General features: G+C 41.6%; 1 protein-coding gene across 6 annotated transcripts in view; it reads left to right on the top strand.

Annotated features, from left to right (window-relative positions):
- The window catches only part of ANO1 (anoctamin 1), a 159890-nt gene that overhangs the window by 110395 nt on the left and 29729 nt on the right, over window positions 1-19766 (top strand). For all 6 annotated transcript variants that reach the window (XM_081163996.1, XM_081164000.1, XM_081163997.1 and 3 more), the window contains 4 exons: window positions 4149-4213; window positions 6302-6436; window positions 10122-10282; window positions 17959-18041. In XM_081163996.1, coding sequence (XP_081020122.1) covers window positions 4149-4213; window positions 6302-6436; window positions 10122-10282; window positions 17959-18041 — 444 coding nt within the window. The remainder of the gene's footprint in view (window positions 1-4148; window positions 4214-6301; window positions 6437-10121; window positions 10283-17958; window positions 18042-19766) is intronic.

Raw genomic sequence — 19766 nt, 5'->3', positions numbered from 1 at the left:
CAGAGTGTCAGCCTTATGGGTCACCTCTCGAAGTATGGATCATATGGATACATGTCAAGTTTCGGGCCCAGCCAACCCACCCAACTGATTGCTTGGGGTAGCAAATGAGAGAGAACAGTATTCTGGAAGCATATTCCAGAATCGCAGAGTCAGGGTGGGAATGTTGCAGCAGCAGGGACATTGTGGCACATGGTTTCTGTGCATGTGTGAGACACCACAGGCTTTTCTAGGCAGACTGTTAGAGTTGCAATTTTTGTGCAGATTTTATTGCAAGCAAGTCTCGTTAAAATTTGTTTTAAGCAAGTCTCGTTAAAATTATTTCGTAATAAGTCTTCATAGAACAAGGATGTTAACAGCCTTTCAGATGTAAAGAGAAATGAGTGAGATATCAGAATAAATATCCTTAGGATATCAGGCTGAAAACAAGGTTCTTAGTTCCAATGAAACTCTGATTCTGATACAGATTCCATTGCTGACCTGTTCCTCATTCCTGAGTAACCTTTTCGTTGGTGTTGGTTATTTCCTCCGCTCTTGTTTGTTAGCCAAAAGGAAGCCAGAAAGCAATGTGTACACTTTAATGAGTGTGCATGTTCCAACAATTGTAACTTTCAATAACTTTAGCAAGTATGTGTGTCTAATAATACCAGGCATTATATGTTATTCAGTATTTGAGTGGCATGTGCTACCTTGAGTAATGTAATGAAAAAACATAGTTGTACTAGATTGCTAACAATCTATTTTAAAAGTGTGGTCTTTTGCTGTTCAGGCATTGAACATGATGATACTCAAAGGGTTGGGGTGAGAACAAATGACAAAAGCTTACTCCATCTAATGTTGCAAAATCGCTTGAGCAAGCCCTGCCAATTGTCCCAAATGTCATAGGAAATGCTACCCCTTTAAGGGCACATGCCATATAGTTTTCCAGTTGCAGTTTTAGGGTGGTTCTTGCTAATTTCAGAATTCCATTTATGTAGGGGACATTTTCACAAAATAAGCAATTTCTTATTGCTAATTGCTGCGTTATTCATCTGAAAGCTAAATATAACTGAACTGCTGCTCCTTCAGACAGAGGAAGGTATTGTTGTGATTCCTCTGTTCCACTGACACTTTCTCTTCCCTGCATAAATAGCAGAGGGATTCTCATGAAGGAGATGCTATTATCTGAGCATGCCAGTTGTCACTTTGTGCTATCTGGACATTCAGTCAGAGAGAAGAATGTACTACCTGGCCAAGGATTTGATGCATGCCTCTTCCCAATGCCATCTTCACTTCTTTTTCCGGTAGGGCTTAGGCCTGCATTTTCTGGCCTATTTTCAGTGCCTGAGCTCATTGCCGACACATGAAACAAAACAGCAGCAAAGAGAGTTTCAGAGTGAACTATCCTTACCACTGAAGGTAGCTTCACATCCTCAATTTTATCCTCAGGTGTGGGTCACCTGTGTGCCAATAATAATAATAATAATAATTTATTATTTGTACCCCGCCCATCTGGCTGGGCCTCCCCAGCCACTCTGGGCGGCTTCCACAGAAACCAAAAAACACTAAAATATCATACATTAAAAGCTTCCCTGAATAGGGCCGCCTTAAGATGTTTTCTGAATGTCAGGTAGTTGTCCATCACCTTGACATCCGATGGGAGGGCATTCCACAGGGCGGGCGCCACCACCGAAAAGGCCCTCTGCCTGGTTCCCTGTAGCTTCGCTTCTCGCAATGAGGGAACCGCCAGAAGGCCCTCGGCGCTGGACCTCAGTGTCTGGGCAGAACGATGGGGGTGGAGACGCTCCTTCAGGTATACTGGGCCGAAGCCGTTGCCAAATATTCACACTTCTGGTTAAATGTGAAGGGCACACATGTACAAAAATGTAGAATCTGTGCCTTTAAAATATTCAGAAACAGATGATCACCATATTCTCTCAAGTATTTAAAAGAGAAACATGCCAAATTTTACAGGCACATACTCTTCCTGCTTTAACGGCACTGGCCTCTCTGTGGAATGATGCTGTTGCTTTAGGCAGCTGATTCTGGGTGCCCTGAAAGGACACCACATTTTTAGCTATTTAATTTACCATTATTGTATTTTTACTTCCAAGCTTGTGTTGTCTTTGGTTTAATGTTATGTGTGAATGCAGCCAAAGAGGCTTGCCACGCAGCTGTTTAAGAGCACATAACATGAGGGGAATATGGTAGTGCCTTCCAAACAGTGAACATGCAAAGCATTTTAGGAATCAAAGCTTTGGCTAAATTTGGGTTATGGTTTATTTTTTAAAAAATGCTGATGGATGATCGGCGATTTACATAACTGAGCTTCAGATTAGATCATTCTTCTCAGAGGAAATCTAGTCTTGCGAAGATCCCTGGTATCTTTGTTATTACTTGGCTCCAGTAAGGGTTCAAAGCCTCTTTTAAGCTGAAGGCCAGAACATACTGGCCTCCCCCAGTAATTGAAGAGCATCACAAAAGGTGGATCATGTAGGGTGAGGGCTTCCCAACATTTTTAATCCATTTTGCGATTCCATAATAAATAATTTAGAGTTTAATTAGATGTAGCGTCGAGCGCTAGACACATGTGCATCTGTTTATTAACGCTCTTTGCTGTTGTCAGCCCTTATGATATTTTGCACATACCCCACAGTGGTGTAAATCCAGACGAACTCTGTGACCTTAAATATCCGTGTTTGATTTAAGAACAGAGATTAAATGTACTGTTGCTCCACGCTGTAAAGTATAGTCAGGAAGTTGCTCTGATGTGTCCAAGTTAGCATTACTACTTCCAATAAGCCTGCATAAGGTTTAATATACCAAATGCAACTCCTTTATCTACTACCCAGCAATTGGGAAGAAAAGCAGTGCTCCGCTAAGTGTTCGCTTGCATAGACAGATGTGGTGGAACATCTCTTCCATTCGGGCCATTTTCCCACACTACTGAACCAGGAAGCCTCATTGCCACCTCATTCAGCTGCAATTTTTCACTCTGCAGATTGCAATATAAAACCTCCAATTATGAACTATGAATCAAGTGGTCAGCCCAAAAGTCCTAAATGAAAAAAGTGTTACACACACACAAAAGTAACTGAAACACTTTCCTTGACATTTGGAGAATTTGGTTATTTCAGAAGTTTAATTTAAGAATTGAGATTAACTGCATGCCAAGCATAACAAATTCATGATGGATCTCTGATTTTCATAAATGCTGCAATGGCGAGATCTCCAGAGTCTCACCTCTCCCGCAACATGATAGGGTTGTGTTTGGACGTTCTACTGTCATAGCTTTGGCCCAACTGACCTCCAGACTTATCCCTGTGTCCTGAGGAGTTTGGATGTAAATTCAGGGAGGTAGTGTTTGGTAGTGAAATGCATACCTCTGTGGAATATTAAAACTCACTGGCTGTAATCCAACGAACTTGCACAAATCAAAATCAATAGCCATCATTTAAAGGGGGTGTTGAACAAAATTGAGGGTGGGGCAGAATTGCAGCAATCAACAATAACACACCAAGCACAAATATTGTTATTTTTCTCCCTGTCATTACACAGTGACAAGAATAATCAATCTTTTTAAAAAAGAAAGAAAGAAAGAAAGAAAGAAAGAAAGAAAGAAAGAAAGTGGCCAGCTCAGTTTTCTCTAATTTTATGGGTTTATACTAATAGTGGTCTTTATTTGATTTGGCTAACATCGTGGTAAAAAAAGAAGGAAAGACTAATAAAGAAAGATCATTTTGTCCTACTCTTAGGTTCAGTGTGCATCTTTCATATAGTGCATAATATTAGTTCAGAGACTATAAGCCAGGTTCTTCCGTCTTAACCCACACTAATAACTCAAAGAACAAACATCCTCCAGATCTATTAAGAGCCTTTCTAGTATGTGCATTGCTACAAATCATACATCAAGGCCGCTCTAGCCTCCCTCCCTCCCCCCAGCACCTTTATATCTGTCTGTTAGTTCTCTTGTAGATTAATACAAGAAGCTGTCAGTGAGCCAAACCATCAAACTCATGTTCAATACTTAATGCAAATTATATGTATTGGTGGATTAAAGAACATAAACCCACAAGATGGTGACACCAGAGGACAATGTGAACTCTGTAGTGGAAGCAAGGAAGGAACTGCTTGCTTGCAGTTTTAGTTTTAATTTTAAATTTCTTTTACAGCTCCTGTGTGAGGAATGGGCAAGTTATGGAGTCTTTTATAAGTACCAACCAATTGACCTAGTGAGGTAAGGAGAATGTGGTCCCTCATTAAACCTAAAATATTGCCTTGCCCCTTTCCTCCAAATGTTTGTTTACAGCTTGAGGCTCAAGAGAAAAGTCAAACTGCCCAGGGCATATGTTCATCCTCTCTCTGTATTCAATTTGACAACCAAGAGTGGTTCTAAACCACTGAGCTTCTTGGGCTTGCCGATCTGAAGGTTGGCGGTTCGAATCCCCGTAACGGAGTAAGCTCCCATTGCTCCGTCCCAGCACCTGCCAACCTACCAGTTCGAAAACACACCTGTGCAAGTAGGTGCCGCTGCGGTGTTTCCATGCACTATGGCTTCTGTCACAGTGTTCCATTGTGCTAGAAATGGTTTAGTCATGCTGGCCACATGACCCAGAAGGCTATCTGCGAACAAACACTGGCTCCCTCAGCCTGAAAGCGAGATGATCACCACAACCCCATAGTTGCCTTTGACTGGACTTAACCATCCAGGGGTCCTTTACCTTTTTACCTGGAGATGCCTGGGACTGAAGTTTCTGCATGCAATAATGTTCTCTATTACTGCACTGTGACCCTTCCGCAAACTTAAGATCATGCTTATTTTGTTTTAATTCAATTTATATCCTACCTTTTCTCCAGGAACATGCATGGTTATTCCCCCACACTCAGATTTTATCCTCACAACAACTCTGGCATAGATTAGACCAAGAGATAGAGACTGGTCCATAGTTACCCAGTGAGCTTCATAATTGTGTGGGGATTTGAACTCTGGCCCTCCAGGTCCAAATCCAGCAATCAAACCACTACACCATGCTGTGTCCAACAATAGGAGTGGAGAAAATGGGATCACAGCTGGGGAGGAGTGGCCTAAACTTCCACAAATTGATACCAAACTGATACTCCCCCCATTCCCACATTCCTAGTATTTCATTTTTTATTTTTTATTAAATGACATAACTGATAATCACATTTTAAACACAATGTATAGCAAGGCCCCAAAGGTAACAAGGCAGGTGGCAGGTACTATCTTGCAACTCCACCCTTTTCAGCATTTCCCAGGGAGATGCAGCTTGGGAAAAACCTGAATGCTCTGCTACCACCACCAAATTCAAGTGACACCACCTTACTACAAAAGCAGTCATTACGGCTGGATGGAACAGTATCCATTAGCAATATACTTTGACTTAATGAAAGCTTCACTTGAAAGAATCAGCAAGGGAATATATTTTTCTCTCTAACCTCCTACTTCATTTTCTTTCAACTTTTGGCCAGACACTTTGATATATTGTGCAGCTCCATTTATCACATTCATCTGCACAAAATAAAGGAAGACTTTGTTAAATTAAGACTCTACACTTAGAATCTGGGTTTCATTTATTGCTTTTGGAACAGGAGAGTCTGTGCACTAAAAGGAAAGCTCATTTCAGACATGTGTGAGGGGAGGAAATTGAAAGCTTTTGTTTCTACTTAATGGCAAACCACAGTTGTCTATGGTGTCTGGATTTTGCAAACTATGCTTTACTTAAAGCAGGCATGGCCAAACTTGACCCTTCAGATGTTTTGGGACTACAATTCCCATCATCGCTGACCACTGGTCCTGTTAGCTAGGGATGATGGGAGGTGTAGTCCCAAAACATCTGGAGGTCCAAGTTTGGCCATGCCTGGCTTAAAGGAAATGGTGTACTGTGGTTTGCCACTAAGTAGAAGCTGAACTTCCCAATTCCTTTGCCTTGCACTTGGGGCAGGGAGGAATGAAGACATGCCTTATTGTCCTCATAACAATAAACCATGGTTTATCATTGTGTCTGAACCGAGCCAGTGTGAGGAGATCCTCACCAAGCCTGTGGTGACCAAGATAGCTATAGAAACAGATCAGCAAAGCTGCCTGATAAGCAGGAATGGATGACTTACTTGGTGCCTCCAGTCCTGGATCTGTTCCAAGCAGCATGCAGACAAGAATCCTCCAAGGGGAAATGCATTCCAACTAATCAACAGGGCTTATTTTCTCCTTCAAAGTCAACCCTGCTGTGTGATTCATAAGCTTCAGCATGGTACAATTTAAGAAATAGTAAACATTACACAATGTTTCCCCTTCAATGTATTTCAGAAAGTACTTTGGTGAAAAGATTGGACTGTATTTTGCCTGGCTTGGCGTTTATACACAAATGCTTATTCCAGCTTCCATTGTGGGGATTATCGTGTTCCTGTATGGCTGTGCAACAGTGGACGAGAACATACCAAGGTAACATACACATTTGTGGGTTTCCATCTTCCACGTGTTCAAAACGTCCTCATTTCCTCTTATGACACAGGGAATGTCCAGTCTGCTCAGTCATGCTTGCTTTATCTTCATAAAAGGAAATGGGAAACATTAGATTTAGAATCACTGACAATCACTGACAATCTTGTACGACCAATAATACAAAAAATATTTCAGAATTCATATGATTAGTCTTAGCACTTGTATTCGTGAATTGCCTTTTTTTAACAAAGGTAACTCACAGTGAGTTACATCAAACCAATTAAAACCAACAATAAACAATGAAAACCTAAAAATATGACAATTCAAAGAAAAGACTAAAAAACAAAATTAACAAAAAGGCAGGACTACAGGTCCCACCACACTAAAAAAAAAAGGCCACAGTAACCTTCCAACTGCTGGCCAAAATCCTGGGGAGAGAAAACGTTTTTCCTGGCATCTAAAACTACATAAGGGTGGTGCCAGATGTGCCTCCCTAGGGAGAACAGTCCACAAGCAAGGGGCCACCAATGAAAAGGCCCATTCTTGTGTTGCCACCCTCTGAACCGCCCATGGAAGGGGCATCGGAAGAAACAATAAAACAATAAAAATGTTTAAAAAGCAGAGATAACACCCTCCCTCTACATGAAGAGATCCATTCCTGCTCCTTTCACTGCACTTGCCCCTTACGTGTACAAGACTCATCAACAGGAAATGAAATAAGTTTATCATCTGATTACAGCTGTATGAACTGTGCAGGTATATTAACTTCTCACACATAGCTAACACTGCTGAACTCAAGATAAATGTATAAATAACAGTAGATGAAAGTATAAGTGTTAGCTTATTTCATGCCTGTTGATGAGTCTTGTATATATAAGGGGCAAGTACCGCCCCAAATCCAGAGATGCTTATATACAAAAAACTATTGAGTGCTAATAGGTACTCAGCTTCCATGCACAGAAACTGCTTGACCGTTTCATAGATGGGAGATGAATTAATTTTGAGTATCGAAATATCTACACACTGCTGAAATTAGAAGCACATAGCTAGTTAGCTTATACCAAGAGCAAACTTAGTTGGTCTCTAAGGCACTACTGGACAACTTTTTTATTTTTTTATTTAGCTTGTTATATACAATGCTATTCTCTAAGAATGAGGCTGCAATGCTCTGTACGCATTTACCTGGGAGTAAGTTTCATTGAAGTCAATTGGACTTCTGAATATATGTACAGAACTGTACTGCATGTGGTCCAAAGCTGATAAGATGGGAGTTTTACTAACTTCACTTAATGATCAATTATATGTAACTTGCAGTCATCAGTCTTGAAAGCTTGCATACTCTGACACCAACAGGTTTTATTCGGGAAAAAGATATCAGCTTACTTGCCTTATATCTCTCAAGAGTCACATTTTCTGTGGCTGCTTTCTAAAGCTTTCAGATCTTTAATTGAAAATAGATCAATATAGGGTACAGGAAATAGAAGGATGCTAATAATGTATATTAGTTAAGTGCTGCAACTTGCGACGCAGTTCTAATTTATGGGAAATGTCTGTTTTTCCTCAACATTTTTGTTTCCTTGTGGTATCTGGATGATAGAATCGCTGCAAAGATTAGACATAAGGGGTTCAGAACTTAGTGTGGCATGTGGGAGGAAAGAGTTTCCTTAGTATAGACCAGGCATAGCCAATGTGATGCTCTCCAGATGTTATTGGCCTACAAACCCCGTCAGTAAGAATGGCCAATGGTCAGGAATAATAGGAGTTGGAGTCCAGAAACATCTGCACTGGCATCCCTAGAACTAGGCTTCTGAAATGTCATTCTCTGAAGTAATCCAGTCCAGAATTGCATAGGAAACAAACAAATTCCAAAATACATAGTAGATCACCACTTAACCCTTTCCCCCGTGACTTCTCATATTCCTTGAAGCATGAGTTTGATTCTAATGGTCATTTTTATTATTAAGCATCATAGTTCAAGAAAAATGGTTACACATTGGGAGGAGTTCTGGAGAGGCTATGAGCTTATCCACACTTGCTCTTGTCCTGCTTCTCTTCCCCAGGGAAAACTGCTCTCTAGTGCTCACTCAGAACAAACAGCAACCCAATTTTCCATGGATTGCTGTTTGTTCTGATTTAAAGCTAAAGAGCGGGTTTTCCCTGAGAAAGGAGAAAACTGCCCAGACCCATGCCTAGAAAATGCTGGTCAAGTGGAAAACTGCTTGGACGCATGCTAAAAGGTTGAAGGGAGTAGGTGTCAAAAAAAACCCTCAACCAGCCTGGATATGCTTTTCTCCTTCTGCAAATTGAAGAGGACTAATGGGATGGGGAATGCATTTTGCACATGCTCCAAAGCATTCTGTTACTTACACATGTTTAAGGGATGGCACTGAAAGCAGGTCTTCAGAGAGCTGTGCTGCAAATTAAGCTCTGAGTCCATGTATACTTTGTACATTTGTACATAGTGAGGGTTCCTCTGAAGTCTGTTTCCAGAGAAGGCTCACCCTTGCCCTGTCTTTCTCATTCCTATAGAAATGCCTGCCTAAACAAGTTCTTTGTGCCATGAAGGTACCAGGAGATAGGAGTCAACCTGGGGCAAATTCCATTGAAATGCCTAAACTGCCTTGACTTGTTTACTTGCTATAATTCCTAGACTGAGGGAAAATTAGTGATAGGCAATGGTCTGGTACAGAAATAATTTATGGAACGTGTACGTAAATGGAATGAGAACAGGTTACAGAGCTGGTGTTTCCTCCCTAGCCGCAATGTGAATTTCTTCCTTCCATCTTATGGCTTTCTATCTGCATTGTGCTAGCCAAAGTTAACATTAACCACAATTATCTTTAACTGGTGTCTGAAGACCATATTCATACCCTGCTTTCAAGCTCTGGTTAAAAGCAAACACTGGCCAGTATTAACCAGGGTTAATGGCAGTGCAGCAGTAGTTAATGCTGAAAAGGGAAGGAAAAGGAGAATGCAGAGGGCGGAGGAAAGGTTGAGGGACAGCACAATTCTGTGGCCTGTCCCGGTTTCCTTAACTGTTGCTACATGTTAGATTATATTGGCCACTTTACACTGACACTGGGCCAGTATAGCTCAGTAACTACAACAACACTAGTTGCGTCTCAGGAGAATGGAGTAGAATGACTTAGGGCACTGGTGTTCTGCAGGCTCCTAGGTGTCCGGGAAAAACATTTCATGCCCTAAGCATACAATATTGTACCAGCACAAAAATACTTAGATCAGCATGACATCACAAAATACAGCAATAGCAGAGCTACACCAGCATAACAGACAAACATTTAAGGGCAGAGTCTCTATAAAGGAATCAGTGCTACTTCCCTTCTTCCTTTTTTTTGTACTGTAACTTCATGCAGCTAATACTGTCATATAGACTGCATATACACTATATATTTAAAGTGTACAAAGCTATAGCTCCCAGAACTCTTAGCAAACTTCAGTTCTCAGGATTTGGGGTGCATGCTTTCAATGTACTGTGTATAAACAGCCATAGGTAAGTCTGAAATGAGGGGGTGGATTCATGAAAAGAGCTTTTGGCATGTCAGTCAGGTGAATATACAATCTGTATAAATTACAGATTGGGACCAGGGGAGAAGCAGAACAAGAAAACACCAAGTTTGAAGAATGGTTTGTATTTACCTGACATGCACTGTTTGTTTTCCCTCAGCATGGAGATGTGTGACCAGAGGAACAATATTACTATGTGTCCCTTATGCGATAGAACCTGTAGCTATTGGAAGCTGAGCTCCGCTTGTGCCACATCTCGGGCAAGCCATCTCTTTGACAACCCAGCAACTGTCTTCTTCTCAGTCTTCATGGCTCTGTGGGGTAAGAATGTCTGCACGACTTTGGTTGGCCCGGGCATTGGCTGTGGTTTTTAATCTGCTTACTTGCGGAAGGAAACAAGCAGGAGGATAAATCAGTGTTTGTACAATTCAACAGTTAATTATCTGTAGATCCCCCCCTTTTTTTCCTTCTCCCATAAAACTGCCACCCTTATATTTATGTTTTGAACTGAAGGTTAAAATAGAAAGCTGCTTGGATGAATATAAAATGAAGCATTTGTCATAAAACTGCTGCATGGCATGTATAGATAGCATTAAGGGGATTGCAGAGCATGCCAACAAAATCTATTTGCAGACTTGGCTTCCAAATTAGACCATTGGAGCAAAGATTTATTGTTGGGGGGGGCGGTTCTTATAGAAATGGCCTTTAACAAAGTACGGTTGAATAATGACCAAGCTGCTAAGTGCATTAGTGTTATCAATAGGATGCTGTTTGTACCTCTCAAGGTGTCCTTTTATTTTTGAGGGGCATCCCACTTTTGCAAAGAGCCTTCCATGATCCAGGTATTGAGATGCTGTAGCAATTGAAAGCTATGCACCAAGCGGATTGTGTAAAATGTAAAAAAAAAACCCACCTGAGATCTAGCTGTTAAAATTCAAAAAGAGTAAGGATTTGCCTTCATAGCATGACATGATCCTGAATGTGCAATGGGGGATCTTGCACATGCATTCTCACACATGCAGCACATACCTGAGATAATGTGATATGAATGTTTGCACATAATGAAATCTATTACACCTATTCCAATTTGGAGGTGGTGTTGAATGCAGTCCATAAGCAAGATGCTCTTATAGAGCATAATATCACCATTATTGCCTGGGTGGGTTTCAGTTGTTGCAACCTGAGAATGTAGACAAGGTACTTAGAGATGTGTGGGCCACTAGCACTTGTTTGCATGATCCTTTCCTGTCTTGGCTGATAGTATCTAGCTATTTGGCTAATGCCGTCTCCACCCCTTCCTCGTGTGTTTTTGCCTGGCTAAATTGTATTCTTGGACGATGGCTTCTGCTTGCCTGCATGCACCATGGACAGATGTTTGTCTGAAAACCTCTGGCTTTTGTGTGGCCGAAATATAGACTTGTGTACAAAAGTAAGAGTTACATCCGTTGGCTGTGGTCATAACCCAGATTCCCGCCCACCCCCCAGCACACACACCTGGTTAGGACCCCAGATCACCTGGTCTGGGCTGATGAGCTGTAGCTGCAGAAAAAGTGGGGTGGCAGGGTGGCAAGGCATGATAGTGCTACTGATTTCCACTGTTGAAAAAGGGGAGTGGATTATGGAGATGGAAACAGTGGCCCAGGAGGATTCAAGGAAAGCCAGTGTGGAGTCAATAATGTTGGAATATTGAAGAACATGTATGTAGCAGCAGCAGGAGGAGCAGATGGTCCAGTAGAAATCCATTATAAATGCATATTAAAACTGTCAAACACTTGTTGCTGCATACGCTCGCAAGAAGGCACTTGTCTAAGATGTCTGCACCCTGTTGCCCCGCTTTCAAATATTAGATATATGGAGAGTAAAGTACAGCAGCTTAGACAACAGAATTTGCAGCAATTATTCTTACCCTGCATGAAATTGTAGTATGGTGCTTGTGTTTGTTTTTAAATTAAGATAATTGCCTGCCACATAGAAAACTTTTTCATTATTGATGACATGTATTATGCCATTTGATATGAGAAATACAGTTCAAGTTTCCACTTGCTCAGCTGTACAGGGAATCAATTTTTTTCATATTAAAATGCATTTCAGTCAAGTTACCTCTGTGAGACTTCAGGACCTGGCTTTTTCCACCACCACCACCCCTTTTGACTAAATCATCATTTTTTTTTATACTGCTAACACACACAACTGTATATTTTACTTAATAGGAGTGGGGTGGTAAGGGGTGTCTGTGTCATAATGGCAAGCTGAAATATGGACTGATTGAGTTTAGATTTAATTTTATACTGCAGTCAGCAAGAGGGAAGCCAAAAAGGAAGGAAGATGAATCTGAGCAAAACAACCTATGCCACAGAGATCGATGATTTGTTATCATGTAGAGTGGCTTGTCACATTACATGTATTGAGAAATGTGATATATAAGCCAAAGCAGAATGTCGTGTCTTTAAATAGTCTTATCCCTTCATCCAGGCAATCAAATATCCATTCTCTCCCTTTCACCTTTCCCTCCCTTTCCAATACATTTGCAAGTCCCTCAGTCTAGTCTCCAGGTACTCAGAAAATATGATACACTGAAAACAGAACTCCTCTAATCAGAAGTGGCCATTGCCTAGTCCATTAGTCAAAACAGTCCTATAGACCAGAGTGGGAAAACACTAGCCCCCCCCCCCCGCCCCCATGTTGTTGTTGGTTTGAAATCCCATCAGTTGCAGCTGTTGAGTTCAATAAGAAGCTGGGCTGAGTCTATGATTATTAAATAAAGATGCCTATTTTAGAGTACTTTCCATGTCCACACTGGTGTTCTACCTTCCAGAATTGTCTCTAAGCGCTGTGGTGGACTAGTCTAGGCTTAGGCCAGAGAGCATTCTGGAATCCTGGGTTCAGGGATGATTGTAGGGACGACCCCAGTACATTTTCTGTTTTTAAAGCAGATTTTAATCTCGTGTTTTGCTACTTTTCTCCACAACTGTAAGTGCTAAAAATATTTCCTGCTGTTATTTTTGTTTGTTTAGGGAAAGAAGAGACTATGCTATCAAATTTTATGTGGCTTGGCATGAATTATATAGCCAGGCATCACTTTGACCCTTCTCTCCTTCTCCAGTGACAGTGGAGAGCAGTATCTTAAAATCACTGTGAAGAAGTGTGCATGCACACGAAAGCTCATACCAATAACAAACTTAGTTGGTCTCTAAGGTGCTACAGGAAGGATTTTTTTTATTTATATGTCTTTTATTTATATGTTATGGTTTTGGAGCTTCTTCATTTTGTTTTTTTATTATTTTATTTTTACAGAGATGGATTGTTCAACTTTGTATTTAATTTTTTTGCCATTGGTTACATTGGCAAGTCTGTATGTACATACCCATACACACTTCATTGCTAAGTTGGCTATTTCTAGCACAGGGCAGTCCAACATGTGGCCTGAGAGTAAGCAAGGCTCTGGGTTTTGGAAAGGAAACGTGAGGGGGCTCTGATGCGGTCCTAGAGTCCACCTTTTTTCCTTCCCAAAGCCTAGTTATCACTTTCCCAGCTTTGGGAAGGAGGTGGGTGCGCTCTAGGTCCCTGCCAGAACCTTGCAACTTGCTTAACTGGCTTTGGGAAGGCAGCATGAAGGTTGGGGGTCGTCAAATTTTTGCCTCGCTTCCGCCCCCCCCCCCTCACGTGTGCACAGCAAAGTAGCATGTGGCCCACAGGTTTCATGTCAAAGTACTGTTGCGGCCCACTTTGTATGAAAAGTTGGGCCACCCTGCTCTTGCATAAAAGAGGACCCAAATAGTTTTCTGTGTTTTATGTCCTTTTAATCATGGTGGTTCAGCTGCAAGCTAAGTATTGTAAGCTTGTGCAAAGGGAAGTCAGATTTTTAGGGAGTGTATATGAATAGAATGTAGCTAACTGTAGCTAACTGACTAAATTGCAGTTTGTAATCTAGTAATGAAACTCCTAGTCCTTGTTGTTGCCCCACACTTCCTCTCTGATATTTGCTCTCTAAAGCCTTTCAAAAAATTATGTTGCTATCACTGTGGCAAATGCAAGTCTTCAATGTCCACCTTGAAGAGACCAACCTCACAAGTATAAAATGGAAGAGAAACAAGTGTGTTAGTTGAGCTAGTTGGTAGAGGGCAAGATTTTATCTTATTTTTCAAAGGGTATGTATGTCTCCCTAGGTCTCTCTAGTCTAGTACTATCCATTCTGACTTGCCGCAGCTCTGCACGGTCTAAGGTGGAGGCTCCCGTTTTCCCCATGAGTCTGCTTTGAGCTGAAGCTGTGCAGGGAGCGTACTTGGGGACATTCTGCACTCAAGCACGTGCTCTCCCACTGAGCTACGGTTTCAAATGGCAGCCTGGTGGTTTGTGGCTGCGCTCTGTTCTCTGAGGCCAAGGTTGCATGACATCATGACAAAAATGCATGCACAACCAGTGGTTTGGAGAGTAGACGTTAAAAAAAAAGAGTTTCACTGCACACACAAACACAAACATCCAGCTACAAAGACACATCCTGGTCATCTCCTTGGACCTAGCATATCTGCATGTTAGAGAGTGCTACAGTTCCTTTATGGCTAACGCTGTAAAAGAGGGATTCCTGGTAGCCAAGGGGGGTGGGGAAGAGAAGTCTTTCATTATCCATAATTCTCACTTTATATGCATGTACCATTCAGCAACTATACCAAGCATCCCCAAAAAGCTATCAACAAGCTACAGAAAGCCAAAAGCACCATTTTAAGGATTATAATTTTTTATTATATATAATTATGATGTCAGTGTGCAATGAGTTTCTAAGATTTATGCACAGGAGATACAGAACAGATTAACAGAACTGAATAAAACATGATTAAAACATGTTGGCAAATTCCCATTGTTGCTGCGTAATTAAGATACGTGGAGACCTTGCCTAGTTCCTCCCATTTTCCTTTTCTCCAGGGTTTTACTGGGATCTCAGTACAGCTTGTTGATCACATCTGTTAGCAGTCACTTCAGAGCAATTCCCCTGGGGTTAGGCTTTCTCAGCACGCTTACTTCTTTCACAATTACTTATTTACTGTGTAGTGCTGGTCTGTTCCCAGTATTCAAATCCATGTCCCCAGGGCCTTCCCCAACCTCAGTGGCACATAGATTGATGTACACAAGCTGTGTTTGCTGCAGCTTAAGAGTTGTCGCTGTGCCCCTCCTTTATAGTAGCTTCCCCATTGAAAATGAAATTATAGCCACTCTCTAGGTTCCAGCGCAATTACTGGTTTTACATTTCCTTCTTTACATATTTTCTTGTAAGTCATTTGTCCAGTTAAGCTGAAGTGCTTGGATTTAAGATGATTTCACCTTAAGGAAATCTGCATAAGTCCCAAATAGTGCTGCTGCTGAAATTTGCAAGTAATGGAATTGAGGATTGATGCAGAGGGTTCCAGCAGCCCCAAACGTATTATTGCAGCTTCGGGCTGACAATTACTTTATCGGGAAGGTTTCTCCTGTGATCACTCATTGCAAATGCTTAACAAAAATGCAAGGTTTTAGTAATATTTTCAAAGAATAGGGGGGAAACCCAGATAATAGATTGCCCCTGCAGTCTTATTTTCATGAAGTGAGGGGCTAACCTGCAACAGGTGGGTGCTCCAATTCATGTATTTATGTCTTATATTTATATCTTGCCTTTCCTCCAAGGAGTTTGAGGCAAGGAGTCATCCGGCCTTTTGGTGTGTCTTGTCAGCAGTACGCTGGTGACACACAGCTCTATCTCTCCTTTACATCTGCAGGTGTGGCAGTGGATGTGCTGGACTGGTGCCTTGGTTCAGTAATGGATGAGAGCCAATAAACTGAAGCTCAATCCAGATAAGACCGAGGCACTGGTACTAGGTGGTTCCCTGGACTGGATGGGTGGAAGATTGCCTGCTCTTGAGGAGGTTACACTCCCTTTGAGGGAACAGGTACATAGCTTGGGGGTGCTCCTGGATCCGCTGCTGTCACTTGAGGCCCAAGTGGCCTCAGTGGTGTGGAGTGCCTTCTGCCACCTTCGGTTGGTGGCCCAGCTATGCCCCTATCTGGGCAGGGAAAGCCTAACTTCTATGGCCTACACTCCAACAACCTCTAGGTTGAATTACTGCAATGCATTATACGCAGGGCTGCCTCTGAAGATGATTCGGAAACTTCAGCTGGTGCAGAATGCAATGGCCAGATTGCTCACCAGAACAAGACGGTTTGAGCGTATAACACCAAACCTGGCATAACTGCACTGGCAGCTGATCAGTTTCCAATTCAAAGTGCTGGTGTTGACCTATAAAGCCTTACACGGCTCAGGGCCTCAATACCTTAAGAACCGCCTCTCCTCATACAAACTAACCCAGACCATGCACTTGTCATCTGAGGGCCTTCTCTATGTCTCCACTCCTAGAGAGGTTCAGAGGGTGGCAACAAGGGAATGTAATGTAATGTGTTTCTAAAGTTGCACACCTCCCTTAGATCTTTTGAGAAATGGTGTGGTGTGGTGTGGTGTGGTGTGGTGTGGTGTGGTGTGTGTGTGTGTGTGTGTGTGTGTGTGTAATAAATAATTTATTGCTCCTACTATTTACCCACCCTTCACCCTAAGGTCACAAGACAGGTTACAGCAATTTAAAATATAACATGCCAAACAGTTTCAAACAAATTACTTTCACAAAAGTAAGGTATGTTCCAAAAATACACATCTCAGGTGTCAGAGAGCAGGTTCTTCCATTCCCCAACATTGTTCTCACAAGAAATGATGCTTTAATTGAAATGCTTAGAAGTGTATAAAGGTTTAGAAGTTTCTGAGCATTCACAAGCACCATGTCAAATTCTAGAGTTAACCCAGGCATAGGCAAACTCGGCCCTCCAGATGTTTTGGAACTACAATTCCCACCATCCCTGACCACTGGTCCTGTTAGCTAGGGATGATGGGAGTTGTAGTCCCAAAACATCTGGAGGGCCGAGTTTGCCTATGCCTAAGTTAACCAGTCAGTCAGTCAACCTGCCTATTAGTGAGCTAGACTCCCTGAAGTCTCCCCCTCCCTTTGCCTATGAACTGGCATAGGAGAGAAGAAGGGGTCTGGATTCATTTCAAGCATGAATCCAGATTTGGGAACCATGGATCTGGGTTGACAAAAAAAAATGGACCACAACTTTGGTTGCAAGTGGGGGCATTTCAATTTTAAGCCATCCTCACCCTTCACACAGCTTGAATATTAAATCCCTCTTGAAAATTGTGGGTTAATAGCCCAGAATAGTTGTTTGAGCCTCCATGGATGCTAATCACTCAGGAATAATTGGGAACACCTGTGTTTAAATGAGATCCCCATCAGAGTGTGAGACAGGTGAAACACACATACACAGCCATGGGGAGAGAAAGGCAGATTCTGTGAAACTGGCAAAAGGAAAAAGAGTGGTAAGTTGGCTGAAGGCGTATTGGGAGCTGAGGCATTTGTCTGGGGATCTGGCATGCCATAGTGAATCTTCTGCCTTTTAGGAGTGCCTCATCTTATGTACTGCTTATATATTTGTAAATAAAGTCAAGGCAACTTTTATTTTGTTTTATTTCTACAATATTTGTAAATGAAAATTGCAAAAACAGCATTAAGTGTCCTCTCTTGTGTTTAGACTTACTAGTAACCCAATGTTATCAAATCAGTTACAATTATTTACAATCATCAGTCTTAAAGGCAGTAGGGCAGGCATGACCAAACTTGGCCCTCCAACAGTTTTGGGACTACAATTCCCATTATCCCTGACTGCTGGTCCTGTTAGCTAGGGATGATGGGAGTAGTAGTCCCAAAACAGGTGGAGGGCCAGGTTTGGCCATGCCTGCAGTAGGGTCTTCCATTCAACTTTGGGCTTTTAAAGAAATGTTTTAATTTATCTTTGGAGAGGAAAGAAAGTAGTGTGCTGTATAGCATATGTAACCATCTCTGGTTTTGTTAATGGAAACCATAACAAATTGCAAGTGGTAGAATTAGCCTGCTCTTCTAAGTATTTTTTTTCTTTTAACCACCCAGCTGCTACATTCATGGAACACTGGAAGAGAAAACAGATGCGTCTGAATTACAGATGGGATCTGACTGGGTTTGAAGAAGAGGAAGTAAGTTAATTTTGTTATGTGCTGTTTCATTGGTTGTTACATCTGCCAAATGGTCTTTCATTTTTAGTTGTTGACCCATTGGAAAGGAAAATCCTGCACATATACTATTTCTAAGTTTGGGAAGGGTGTGGTAGTACGGTAGCATGTCTTGTTACCATGGAAGCATAACGTTAGAGCTATAAAATGAGGGTCACGCCTAGTGTTGTGGGCATTAAAACATATATAGCTTGCAAATGACTCCCTTGATACAGGAAACATATTAAGTGAGCACACCCATGAAGGAGAGCGGGAGGGGGAGTGTAAGAAAAAAATGTGTGATTTGCTCTGTTTTGAGAAAAATTCTCCTAAATGCAAGGTGGCAAGTACTTCAGTTGTCTTTTCTGTGTGAGCCTAGATTTTTAAACTATAGCTTGTATTCAGCATATCAAACATTGATTGAAAGGTAAAATAATTCAAGACACCAAATTAGGTAGAAAATATTAGAGAGCACTGACATAATTTAAGAACTGCAAAAAGGAAAATGTTGATTCTTTTGAAATAATGTTTTCTGCTGTTTTGCTTTTGTTACATTTTAGTGTTTAGTTTTTTCATTTTTTCCCCCTGAAATGTAAATTTCCCTAGAAATCGTTTGTGAATCAATCCAGTGTTTGTATAATCCATCCCTTACAGTTCCATTTTCAAAAAGTGAATAAATACTGCTTAAAATGCTGCTTTAGAAGTTTAATAAGGAAATCAAGTAGCTTTTTGGTGTTAGTTGTGAGCTTCTATTTATAAAATAACTTCCGGGCTTCCAAATTAGAATTGAGTGTGTTACTGGTTTCAATCGCATGTCATGATGAACCCTACAATCTAGGTCACGCTGAAAGGAAACAAACCATAACCCCTAGTTTTGGGATTTGAACCAGGGATTGCTCATTTTACTCCTAACAAACCACTTTCTGTAGCTTACTAATCAGGGTTTGCTGGAATAAAACAAACCATGGTCCCTTGTTCATAAAGCTAAGCTAGGAATCATGCTTTGTTTCCTTAGTATGCAAACGGGAAGGACATAATAAGCGCCTAAGAAAAGTGTGATCACGACCAACATTTACCTATGTTTGCTGTGACATGCAAACTGGGCCACAGTGGATGAAGTTACTACACTAAACTAGGTTCAAGACAGAGTTGCATAAATTTTTGAGGTGCTTAGTAGCCTAAACAAGAGCAAAATGTGTATAGGGAGCTTGAGGCATGCACTTCAGCCCTCTCACGTACACCCCTACATGTCCTGCCCCACCCTTCACTCCCACCATTTGCTCATTCAGCATGTCTGAAGGGAGTTTAAGAGCACATTCAGCTTGGCCAGGCACAAGCAAACTCAGCCCTCCAGATGTTTTGGGACTACAATTCCCATCATCCCTGACCATTGGTCCTGTTAGCTAGGGATGATGGGAGTTGTAGTCCCAAAACAGCTGGAGGGCCGAGTACTTAGAAGCCTCCCTCTTATTACCTGCCTTATTATTGCAGGAAAATTGGTCATTGTTTTTGCCATTGCCTGTTCAGGCTGAATGCCTGAAGAGAACTTCTGTGGTTTCTGTTTGGATGTCTCAATCACTGCCTCTTGCTGTTAGGAAAGGCTCGTGAACCTAAAGGATTTATCTTTTTCGGACTTGCCACAACTTCCCTCAAATTTATTTTTGGAAGGTTCAGTTGGTGGGTTTTGCTCACACTCAGAGTTAGATTAGA

The sequence above is a fragment of the Podarcis bocagei genome, assembly GCF_964188305.1.
Source record: "Podarcis bocagei genome assembly, chromosome: 1".
In the NCBI taxonomy this organism is placed as follows: domain Eukaryota; kingdom Metazoa; phylum Chordata; class Lepidosauria; order Squamata; family Lacertidae; genus Podarcis; species Podarcis bocagei.
The sequence above is the reverse complement of the archived record's forward strand: the minus strand, read 5'-3'. Positions and strand labels throughout refer to the sequence as shown.